The sequence below is a fragment of the Pelobates fuscus genome, chromosome 8 (genome assembly GCF_036172605.1).
Source record: "Pelobates fuscus isolate aPelFus1 chromosome 8, aPelFus1.pri, whole genome shotgun sequence".
NCBI lineage: Eukaryota > Metazoa > Chordata > Amphibia > Anura > Pelobatidae > Pelobates > Pelobates fuscus.
Genome location: NC_086324.1, coordinates 173,242,034 through 173,254,982, shown reverse-complemented (window position 1 = coordinate 173,254,982; position 12,949 = coordinate 173,242,034). Strand labels below are relative to the sequence as shown.

Genomic DNA, 12,949 nt, shown 5'->3' with positions numbered 1-12,949 from the left:
CCCTCTACTGTAATGTAACCTGTAAAGTGCTGAGTACACCACTTAGTGCTATATAAATATAATATACATACACTGTATACCTACTGCACTTACTGTACCTCCCTCTACTGTAATGTAACCTGTAAAGTGCTGAGTACACCTGTTAGCGCTATATAAATCTAATATACATACACTGTATACCTACTGCACTTACTGTACCTCCCTCCACTGTAATGTAACCTGTAAAGTGCTGAGTACACCTGTTAGCGCTATATAAATAAAATATACATACACTGTATACCTACTGCACTTACTGTACCTCCCTCTACTGTAATGTAACCTGTAAAGTGCTGAGTACACCTGTTAGCACTATATAAATAAAATATACATACACTGTATACCTACTGCACTTACTGTACCTCCCTCTACTGTAATGTAACCTGTAAAGTGCTGAGTACACCTGTTAGCGCTATATAAATAAAATATACATACACCGTATACCTACTGCACTTACTGTACCTCCCTCTACCGTAATGTAACGTGTAACGTGCTGAGTACACCTGTTAGCGCTATATAAATACAATATACATACACTGTATACCTACTGCACTTACTGTACCTCCCTCTACTGTAATGTAATCTGTAAAGTGCTGAGTACACCTGTTAGCGCTATATAATTATAATATACATACACTGTATACCTACTGTACTTACTGTACCTCCCTCTACTGTAATGTAACCTGTAAAGTGCTGAGTACACCTGTTAGCGCTATATAATTATAATATAAATACACTGTATACCTACTGCACTTACTGTACCTCCCCCTACTGTAATGTAACATGTAAAGTGCTGAGTACACCTGTTAGCGCTATATAAATATAATATACATACACTGTATACCTACTACACTTACTGTACCTCCCTCTACTGTAATGTAAAGTGCTGAGTAAACCTGTTAGTGCTATATAAATAAAATATACATACGCTGTATACCTACTGTACTTACTGTACCTCCCTCTACTGTAATGTAACTTGTAAAGTGCTGAGTACACCTGTTAGCGCTATATAAATAAAATATACACACACTGTATACCTACTGCACTTACTGTACCTCCCTCTACTGTAATGTAACCTGTAAAGTGCTGAGTACACCTGTTAGTGCTATATAAATAAAATATACATACACTGTATACCTACTGCACTTACTTTACCTCCCTCTACTGTAATGTAACCTGTAAAGTGCTGAGTACACCTGTTAGCGCTATATAAATATAATATACATACACTGTATACCTACTGCACTTACTGTACCTCCCTCTACTGTAATGTAACCTGTAACGTGCTGAGTACACCTGTTAGTGCTATATAAATAAAATATACATACACTGTATACCTACTGCACTTACTGTACCTCCCTCTACTGTAATGTAACCTGTAAAGTGCTGAGTACACCTGTTAGCGCTATATAAATACAATATACATACACTGTATACCTACTGCACTTACTGCACCTCCCTCTACTGTAATGTAACCTGTAAAGTGCTGAGTACACCTGTTAGCGCTATATAAATAAAATATACATACACTGTATACCTACTGCACCTAATGTACATCCCTCTACTGTAATGTAACCAGTAAAGTGCTGAGTACACCTGTTAGCGCTATATAAATATAATATACATACACTGTATACCTACTGCACTTACTGTACCTCCCTCTACTGTAATGTAACCTGTAAAATGCTGAGTACACCTGTTAATGCTATATAAATATAATATACATACACTGTATACCTACTGCACCTAATGTACATCCCTCTACTGTAATGTAACCTGTAAAGTGCTGAGTACACCTGTTAGTGCTATATAAATACAATATACATACACTGTATACCTACTGCACTTACTGTACCTCCCTCTACTGTAATGTAACCTGTAAAGTGCTGAGTACACCTGTTATCGCTATATAAATAAAATATACATACACTGTATACCTACTGCACTTACTGTACCTCCCTCTACTGTAAAGTAACCTGTAAAGTGCTGAGTACACCTGTTAGCGCTATATAAATAAAATATACATACACTGTATACCTACTGCACTTACTGTACCTCCCTCTACTGTAATGTAACTTGTAAAGCGCTGAGTACACCTGTTAGCGCTATATAAATAAAATATACATACACTGTATACCTACTGCACTTACTGTACCTCCCTCTACTGTAATGTAACTTGTAAAGCGCTGAGTACACCTGTTAGCGCTATATAAATAAAATATACATACACTGTATACCTACTGCACTTACTGTACCTCCCTCTACTGTAATGTAACCTGTAAAGTGCTGAGTACACCTGTTAGCGCTATATAATATACATACATTACGTATTTTAGTATGCATATTATGGGATAATTGAGGCATGCTCGATGTTATTTTATCTTTCCTATTACATGGTTATGTGGTTTTAGTTTTTACCTCGGCTCAGGATGTCCCTCATTCCCTTTAATTTAAGCTCCGTGTTTCTATCTGTCCAGGGTTTCAGTCGGTCCGGTTTGATGGAGTCCAGTTCAGCCTCAGTGAAGGACAGTGATTCCCATTTGTTTGTCTCTGCCTGAGACGCCCAGAATCTCTTCATCTCAGAATATTTATCTGTTACATCAGTGATCAGCACTTTCACAGGCTGGGAACCTGCAACCCGTGTAAAGACGTTATCAGCATTATCACATGGAAAACAAACTTTACACAATAGATAACAGATATCTTGTCTATCACTTTCTGAACTAGGTCGAGAATAGTTACACAGGATGATCCAACATTAGAATTAGGGGTTTTAGCCCTTTATAGGTATAAATAGAAAGGAGATTGTGGTGAAGCAATGACTAAAATATAACTTTTAATAAATAGAGTTAAAAATAGTCCCAAGAAGGGTCTAACAGGTAATCGTTATAGAGTAGAGAGTAACACAGAAGGAAATAATGTAGTAAAAACCAATCTGGTTTCTCCTGGGAGGTTTTTGGAGACTTATACATAAAAGATAGTTTGATACAAAATCAAATAAACTATCTAAAAATTATCTACTTGCAAGTATGTGGATAATCTACCACTAGATGTCACGTAGTAGCCGTATACGGCGCCATAAGGAATTGGTACATTGTAGCCAACGTTTTGCAAGGGATTTTAGCAGTATGAATAGTTAGTTAGGCAGCTGTATAATTCCAAGAATGTAACGAAATGACTAGTCCCTACGTATTTGTCAGCCGGCACATGTTCCCTCCATGTCGCAATCAATCAAACAAATTACCAAATGCCCAAATAAATACAATATTAATTAGGAAACCCAACTTAGAGATAACCAGTAAAAATAATCCCGAACACAGTAAGCTAGAAGTATCATGAGTTATGTACTGAAGGCGGAGGTAGAACCCCTGTTCGGGAGATACACTGGTAAACACCCGATGCGTTTCACCGGGATCATCAGGAGTTCTGGGGGCGGTCTGTAAGCCATTCGGTTTTTAAATAAACCGGTAAAAGCCATCACTGGTTGATTGACTGCTGGTGGGGTTTAACCAATATGCCATTATTTCTGCCGAAATCTCCCGATGTAAGTCACCAGGAGAAATAATACTAAAAAATAATAAATAAGGATGGAAAATCGAGGTTTTATAAGAATAATCTCCAACTAAAACTTAATGATATAAAGAATGACAGCAGATATAGCTATCCATTAATGTTGTCGAAATGGGAATGGCGGATACACTTAGAGGTAATCACTAACGTGTATTATCCTGATCTCAGATTCTTACTTGTAGGCTGATAGGTTATGTTCGGCAGGTATAACGCTTTGCTGAGCATCGGGTCCATACAGAGGTTTCTTTAAAAGTAGTATGGGAGATGCAGTGATATTGCTCCACCTAAAGCATTGAGTGATATATCTCGACACTTGTCAGTTAGTTTATATCAGTAAAAGGGGGAAATCACGTAGAAGTGATCTGTTATTTATGGGAAGCAAATCTTTAGTCGTAGGTTAGCTTAGCTGTCTAACAATAATGTGCTAAGGACCCAAACAATCTATAGTCTCCGGGATAACATATGTGGTATACGATCTGATAGCACCAGGGCCGGTGCAAGGATTTTTAGCTACACAGGCGAAGATGCATTTTGTACTGCGCTTCCCTCCAGCCGGACAGCCTGACATTGCGCCCCCAGGGCCGATGCACCCTAAGGTGGCCGCCTGATGGTAGCACTGGCCCTCGATAGCAGATTAGTATTGAGACTGAAGTGAAAATTAATAAATCAAGAAACAAAATAATACAATGGTAGTAATTAAAATGTAAAAAAGATCAAATGAAAAATAAACCACATGACAGACCAACTATATAGTAAGTGTGAAAGAATAAGCGCTCATATACACATAGGGCAGTGTAAGAGGAACACAATATGTAGCAATAGATGTGTATATAAATGGATGTATATGAAACATTGGTGATTAAGTAATAAAGGCCGTGTGATTGAACTTTTGATTGAGTCCAAGAGGACTCAGCGTTTTAAAAGTAAAAATCTATCTAGATTCCTGCTATAATATTTTGGGATTGATGTCGCCCCTTCGTGGAGATGTTCTTACCCTTTCAATGCTTCTCCATTGTGAAAATTGTGGCTATGTCTAGCTATTGGTGTGTATCACTGCCAGCAGTGATCGTATAAATGAGCTGTAGGATTCTTAGGCCAAGTTGTTGTGTGGTCTTACCAATGTATTGCATCCCACATACGCAGATAGCCAGATATACCGCAATTCATGAAGGATCTTAATCTGTACGTTTGGTTGGTAGTGAAAGATTTCACTATTTTAGTTGGTGTGATGTATTTACAGGCTTTGCAATTTTTGTGTAGCGGTTTTGGATTCTGTGATTACTATAAAAGTTGCAATCTCAGCATGTCTAATATTGCAAAGTGTTAGCTTTCAAACCATAACTCACTCCTTCTGTTTGGTATTTGTTTTATTACTTGTAGAAATTAATTGAAATCCTCGACATTTTGGGCATTTTAACAATCCGGACTGATTAGTCGATTTATTTTGAGATAGTTTTCTTTACTTGCACTTGGTTTGTAGGAATAATCCAATGTAAAGAGATGGTATATAATATGTACATATTACACTGCACTAAAACAGAACGTGTTAAATAATGACAGAATTAACTCATGGCAAAAATGCCAAATAGGCCTTAGCCATAAACACGTTACATCGCAAAATAGCGTTTGTCCTTGAGGGGTTAAGATTGTGCACGATATTTATAGCAACGTATATCAATTGGTTGTGTGTACAGTATTTGCAAATAATATATATATTTATTTAATGTAAGATTATCTCTACTTACGTTTTATGAAGTGAGTCAGGTGACTCTGCAATTCATCCCGGGATACTTGAGATCTCATGGAGTGATGAATAATGTGAAGAGAATTTCTATCAATGACATCCTCCAAGGACACATCAGAAATAGGTAGGACATTAGATGCCATGTCTCGAGAGATTTTAGATAGATAATCTGCCAGCCAGATGTAGTCTGGTTTGAGATCGGTGAGAAATATCCCAACCTTCTCCATTCTCTGCCTGTAACACAAAGATAATCAATGTCAGACAATATGTGGCTGTTTGTGTTCTAATGTCTGGATTTTCAGCCAAATTCTACATTTTGTTACAATATATCAAATATCAATAACTGCGCTATTCAATAACAGCATATTGATTGACAATTCACTGAGAAGAATTACCTCCAGATTTCTAACCTTATTGCCAGATTATTCATAGCCTGTCACTAATAACAGTAAAACAGTAAATGTCCGGATCCCACACTTTATGCAGGATTTGCATGTAAAATCCTTTATTTTAAACCAGACACTGAATGCATCCAGCCGAATGGTGCAGATCCGCTCAGAATTCTGTCATTTTCACCAAATTCGGTAAATCTGGACACAATCATGTGTTTGGTGAATAATTGTGCGATTATTCACTATAAGAGTGTGTTAGTGTATCAACACAAGAGTGAATTCAAACTATAAATATAATAATATAACTGAGATTAAAGAGATATAAGTGTTAAAGTAATGAAAGGAGAGAATAAAGACTCACATTATGATGAAATATATTTTATACAGTTATTCATTCAGGTAAAGTTGGGGTAATACAGCTCACTCACCGTCACATGAGAGGTAGGTAGTACTGACTGTCAGAGGGTAATATTGTATTCTGTGAGTGTGTGTAGTGAGCAGGGTACATGACTGCTCCTAGCTTACAGTGAGTGTAAAGAACCACTCCCAAGTACCATAACCACTACACTGCTACGAAGTGGTTATGGTGCCTGCAGTGTTACATTAATATATATCTGACCGGTGAGTAATACTGTTACCTTTCGGTGATTTCTGTGTTTTGGACGGATTGTTCCTCCTCTCTACAACTGCCCCCAACAGCAGCTTCTGCACCTCCACCTCCTGCAGTTCCAGTTCTGTCCTGGCTGCCTGGTTCCTGTGAGATCTCCATTTCTCTATCAGATGGCTCTTGGTTTTTGCCACCTGGAGCATATTGTTCAGAGCTAGTACTTGGGCAGCTAGCTCCTGCCAGTGCTTGTCCTGACAAAGGACCTTCCCCATTCATGTTAACATCTGGTGCTGGTCCTGATGAAAAGTTTTCATCCTCATCCTCAATATTCAGTTTCATTGCAGACTCTCCTTGCCCTTTGTCAGCTCCTCCTGGTGAGAGAGGGTTACCAGGTCCTCCTGGCGAGAGAGAGTTACCAGGTCCTCCTGGTGAGATCGGGTTACCAGCACCTCCTGGTGAGAGAGGGTTACCAGCGCCTCCTGGTGAGAGAGGGTTACCAGCGCCTCCTGGTGAGAGAGGGTTACCAGCGCCTCCTGGTGAGAGAGGGTTACCATCGCCTCCTGGTGAGAGAGGGTTACCAGCGCCTCCTGGTGAGAGAGGGTTACCAGCGCCTCCTGGTGAGAGAGGGTTACCAGCGCCTCCTGGTGAGAGAGGGTTACCAGCGCCTCCTGGTGAGAGAGGGTTACCAGCGCCTCCTGGTGAGAGAGGGTTACCAGCGCCTCCTGGTGAGAGAGGGTTACCAGCGCCTCCTGGTGAGAGAGGGTTACCAGCGCCTCCTGGTGAGAGAGGGTTACCAGCGCCTCCTGGTGAGAGAGGGTTACCAGCGCCTCCTGGTGAGAGAGGGTTACCAGCTCCTCCTGGTGAGAGAGGGTTACCAGCGCCTCCTGGTGAGAGAGGGTTACCAGCGCCTCCTGGTGAGAGAGGGTTACCAGCGCCTCCTGGTGAGAGAGGGTTACCAGCGCCTCCTGGTGAGAGAGGGTTACCAGCGCCTCCTGGTGAGAGAGGGTTACCAGCGCCTCCTGGTGAGAGAGGGTTACCAGCGCCTCCTGGTGAGAGAGGGTTACCAGCGCCTCCTGGTGAGAGAGGGTTACCAGCGCCTCCTGGTGAGAGAGGGTTACCAGCTCCTCCTGGTGAGAGAGAGTTATCAGGTCCTACTGATGAGAGGTCTCCAGCTCCATTGGTGGTAGCTTGTTCAGATTTGTCTACCATGTCTACATCTTCAGATGCTTCCTGTTTTTGTTCTTCCATAATCCTGTCTTTATCTTTACTATCAGGATTATCAGATCCTGCCAGTGTGTTCTAGCAGCTGATTTTCTTGTACTTTATTCACTTACTGAAGCATGTCCTGTTTCTGCAGGTAGTCCTCATCTGTACTGCCCTGTATGTAGATCTGTTCTTCTTTTTACTTTTTTTGCTCCTGAAACTGGTTCTAATCCTTCAGAAGATTGTATTTTACTGTTACTGTATCTGGTCCTGGTCAAGGCTCGTTCCTGTATCTGTTTCTGAACCAGTAGGAGGTCTTGATCCTGTATGTGGTTCTGGATCTGTATCTGGTTCTGATCCAGTAGAAAGTCTTGTTCCTGTATGTGGTTCTGGACCTGTATCTGGTTCTGATCCAGTAGAAGGTCTTGTTCCTGTATGTGGTTCTGGATCTGTATCTGGTTCTGATCCAGTAGAAGGTCTTGTTCCTGTATGTGGTTCTGGACCTGTATCTGGTTTTGATCCAGTAGAAGGTCTTGTTCCTGTATCTGGTTCTGATCCAGTAGAAGGTCTTGTTCCTGTATGTGGTTCTGGATCTGTATCTGGTTCTGATCCAGTAGAAGGTCTTGTTTTTGTATGTGGTTCTGGATCTGGATCTGGTTTTGATCCAGTAGAAGGTCTTGTTCCTGTATGTGGTTCTGGATCTGTATCTGGTTTTGATCCAGTAGAAGGTCTTGTTCCTGTATGTGGTTCTGGATCTGTATCTTGTTTTGATCCAGTAGAAGGTCTTGTTCCTGTATGTGGTTCTGGATCTGTATCTGGTTTTGATCCAGTAGAAGGTCTTGTTCCTGTATCTGGTTCTGATCCAGTAGAAGGTCTTGTTCCAGTATCTGGTTCTGTCCCAGTATCTGGTTATGTTCCTGTATCTGGTTCTGTATCTGTTTCTGTTGAAGTTCTTGTTTTCGTGCAGTAGAGGAGCAGACTGAGTTAGATCTGAGCATTGAGTGTGAGTGTGAGTGCTTGCTCAGGGGGACTGGTTTGTAGTGGATTATAGTCCAATTCCCCCAGAATCCTGCTAGCCCGGCAGCTCACACTCTATCTGGGTTGTGTAACACTCTCTCTGCCCCGGTCTGGGAGGTTTATGATATTTTTGCTGCTTGTTAATTCCTGGAATTAGAGAGGGTTTCACTTTCACATTGACTGAGCAGCACCTCCCTGTGTTATCATGGGCTGAGAATGGAAACTGAACACAAACTAACTGACTGACACTCCCTCCTCACTGTGCGACAGTAACTCAGTGAATCTATCTCTCACAATGTAACAGAGGTGGATCTGATCCCACTGGGAATGTCACAATGTAATACATGTGTGTATATATCATACAAATTACTTGTAAACAAAAACATAATATTTAACACATGTAAAAAATGAAGAACTGTAATTATTTTTAATACAAGAAATGTGATATTTTAATGAAAATTTAACTTTTCACTATTTCCCTGCTTGATTTGTGACATTTGCATTTTACATTGTTTTAACCCTTCCTATGCCGATGGCTGTAGATTCACACCACGAAGGGTTAATGAGATCTTTCTCAACATGTAATGTACACAGTGTGAAATCATTTGTGTGTTTATTTTGGTATCGTAGTTAGGGGCTAACAAGTCTCAAGTGTTGACTGTAAGCTCGTTTGAGCAGGGTCCTCATCTACCTGTTCCTGTGTCATTGTCTCATTTATTGTAAATTTCCCCCTTTCATTATATTCCAAAGCGCTGCGGAATTAGTTGGCGCTATATAAATACCAATAATAATAATATTAATAATAATAAAAATAATAATAAGTCTTGGGTCCTACCATGTGAAATCTTAAACCAACACTGCAGGGTTAAAGACCACCATAGTCCTGAATGTCTTAAAGTCCAGTCACAATGAGCACTTCACATTATTTCACACAGCGCCCTGGGCTCTCTCTCAGTACTAAATGTGGGTTATTGCGCAGGTATAATCACAACCTCTACAAGAAAACCCACCAGGGATGTCACTCAGTCTGCCCACTTAGCTACCAGGGGCTACCAGTGTCAGTTCTGTCCATATCATGCGTTTATTGTGCACAAGTCACACGTACAATAGGGAAGGCTTTATCCCAGGAGAGGGCCAAGCGTTGGACCACGCAGTCTAATAGTAAAACACTGCCTGTTTAGTGAACCAGGCTCTGTGTAAATTGACAGTATGGCTTCTATCAAATTAAAGAACTCTTCCAATCATCCTGAGTGATAAGTAAAACTATTGTTATCCCATAATCCCTCCTGGACAGGAAATTATAGGATAAGATCAGTCCCCAAACATCACAATTAGAGGCTCCTGATGGGAGAATCTCCTCAGAGTGGGATGAGTCTACCTGCAGCTACAGACAGACCCACTAAGCAGTGCTCCGAGGGACACATTAAAAGGTGAGAATTTTTTTTTTGCCAATTTAATGCACCAAAATAAGTGAAAACAAGATTTTCCTATATATAAGTAATATGTGAACTGCAAAACACACACTGAAACTGCAACATATCAAAAGCAGTTTAAATAAAATATAAAACAAAACCAAGTTGGGGGTGCACTCAATTAGTTATACTTATCAGTAAGTCTCCACTGTTCTCAGTGCATCGGAAAACATGTTTAAAAAAAGACTTGTACTCAAAGTTTGTTCAGCTCATTTAAGTACGATGCAGTAAAAAGTAAAAAAAAAAAATACTGGGATTCTATAGAAGAATCTAATGTCAGTTCTCCATGTAGCATGTGATCATCCTATAAGAATCTCAGGGATGGTCCGGAGTCAATCTGCTAACCAGCCAGGTCCCTACAAGCTCCCTCAATGAGTACAGGTAACGTCTCCCAGTTAGCGGCAGGAGGTATCAGAAATTTATGAGGAAGAGATTGAAGTAAAAGCAATAATATGTAATAACAGTAGGGTAAACACATAACTAGTAGGCTCCGGGGTTACGGCTAAGATGGCTTTCCTTACATTACTATCCTGTGCATCTAATACCATCACTCTATGTGTTATCCCTCCGAGTTCTATATCATGACTGTTGACAAGATAACCTACCCGTTACCCCCAATAATGACATGACACCTGAGTATTGGATAAGGGCAATGGCCACAGCTTTATTGATTCAACTTTTTTAAACACAGCCAGCATTACCACCACCTGTCAGCTGTTTATTTATTTATTAAAAATTCTTAAGAAACGCAGTCTTATTACCCATAGGGTCTCGATGCGCATACCAGCAATCAAAAACAAGCAAAACAATATCCAGCACACAACAGCATTATAATCACATGCATTTGAACCAGGTTAAAAATTTCATGTCATCCCGTATGCCTGAGCAAATAAAACTGTTTTTAAGCTCCGGCGGAACTTCAATAGATCATTCTCAAGTCTTAATGTCAGAGGCAGGGAGTTCCAAAATTGCGCTCCCTGAACATCACTCGTCCTCCCTCCGCACTTTTTCTTTTTAAAATTTGGAATCTTCAATAAGGCTAAATCAGCCGATCTCAAGGATCGACTGGGAGCATAGCGTGTGAATTTATCCTTCAGATAGTCTGGTCCCATACCGTGGATTGCCTTATATACCAAACAACCATTTTTAAACAGAACCCGTTCACGAACGGGCAGCCAGTGCAGGGCTTTTAAAGATGGAGTGATATGGTCATTGCGGGCCACACCCGTAAGTAGCCTTGCAGCTGCGTTCTGTATCAACTGTAGCTTGTGTATGATGTTCTGAGGCAGTCCAAGGTACAGGACATTGCAGTAGTCCAATCGGCTACCGATGATGGCGTTGACCACCGAGATTTGATCGGAGGGGGCAATAAATCTAAAAATAGACAGAAAAGGAGACCCTTGAAACAAGGGGATCCTGAGAAGCAACTTTGGACACGGAAAAGGCACTTGAATGCCCGGTAACAGGAAAGAGAGAGAGAGTAATAGGAGAATGAACAGGTGAGAGATAATGAATCATAACCTGTACCCCCAACTTGCTTGATATATCATACTAGTACAAAATAATAGTAAAACTAGATGAATAGCCCCGCACGAGGGCTATAGAGGAGTAACAAACAAGAGAACCCCCAAAAATATCTCTCCAATAGCTGCCTAGTATAATATGTGGATACAACCACCTTAACTAGGGCAAACACACTAAATGCCTGCTACCGTTGGCAAACCGAAAAGTCACCTAATAAAAAACTATAAAGTGCTACCTAAAGGTGTGAGACAAACATAAGAAAAATAAAGTAAAGGAAACGCTCGACGCGCGTTTCAGCGTGTATGCACGCCGTCGTCAGGAGCTAGTCAAACACTGTGTGCTCCCAGGCTTCTTAAATATCCGACGTATCATGACCAGATGGCTTGCAGCTGATCGAGGCAAATTGAAGGTGTCATTCTGTCCCACCTCCTATGCCGCATCATAGCCGAGTAGTGCCTATGCATTGGTGAAAGTGTGGGTCAATCATAAGGTGATCCCACAGCGGATCCGCCTATCCTCATTGCTGCACACACTCGGCGGCGGTCATAGGTTCAACAGCATGTCCGTCAAATGTGGGCGGACAAGGGGGAGGGGATGCAGTAACTAGCAATCCAATCGCCATGAATCCTTCAATGCTGGGCTGTCCAGCTAAGTGGGAGTGTGAAGCTCCGTCAAAGAGGCGGGGCTTCATGTCAATCACTCAAATCTGGTAAAAGGGGATTATTCACTAAACTAGCACATCGCACATACACCGATTATGGTGCTTAACGAGGGCTAATAGATAAATAAACAAACCACTTATGAGTGCCCACGATGGAAGATCATATTACGACATCTAACCCAAGCTTAAAGGTGAAATGAATGCTGCAAGACCAACTTTATAACTCCACTATCTTAGAAGGTTATGCTAATGCATAACATGGGTTAATACATCAAACCCATATGCTGCAAAGAGCTACAAAGAAAGACAGAGAGAGGGGCCATTAGTTAAACTGCGTTAAATGACAGTCCCTCAATTAAAGGGATAGTACTATTAAGTCAGATAAAGAGCTAGTGATTACACACAATGTTGTTCCAAAGATATCAACTTTTTATAGTTTGCCAAAAATCCATAAATCCATGACAAACCCTACGGGACGACCAATAGTCTCTGGTACAGGAAACTTAACTCAAAATATGAGTATCTATCTTGATAAAGTAATGAGTCCCTTTGTTTTAGCACTTCCTTCGTACGTAAGGGACACCAAACAGATGCTTCAAACTGTGGAGAGTCTCGTAGTACCCAAAGATGCAGTACTATGCAGTCTGGACGTGGAGGCTCTCTACAGCTCCATCCCACATAACTTGGGTATTAAGAACTTGAGACTTATTTTACAACAACAGT

General features: G+C 40.9%; 2 protein-coding genes across 5 annotated transcripts in view; one reads left to right on the top strand and one right to left on the bottom strand.

The window, feature by feature from the left end:
- Positions 1-7,597, bottom strand: part of LOC134571372 (uncharacterized) — a 66,749-nt gene extending 59,152 nt beyond the window's left edge. Inside the window, exons 1-3 of the mRNA XM_063429573.1 lie at positions 6,381-7,597; positions 5,352-5,584; positions 2,455-2,667 (exon numbers count right to left, since the gene is read on the bottom strand). Coding sequence (XP_063285643.1) covers positions 2,455-2,667; positions 5,352-5,584; positions 6,381-7,597 — 1,663 coding nt within the window. The remainder of the gene's footprint in view (positions 1-2,454; positions 2,668-5,351; positions 5,585-6,380) is intronic.
- The window catches only part of LOC134572063 (very long chain fatty acid elongase 4-like), a 596,371-nt gene that overhangs the window by 303,061 nt on the left and 280,361 nt on the right, over positions 1-12,949 (top strand). The gene's annotated exons all lie outside the window — the stretch shown is intronic.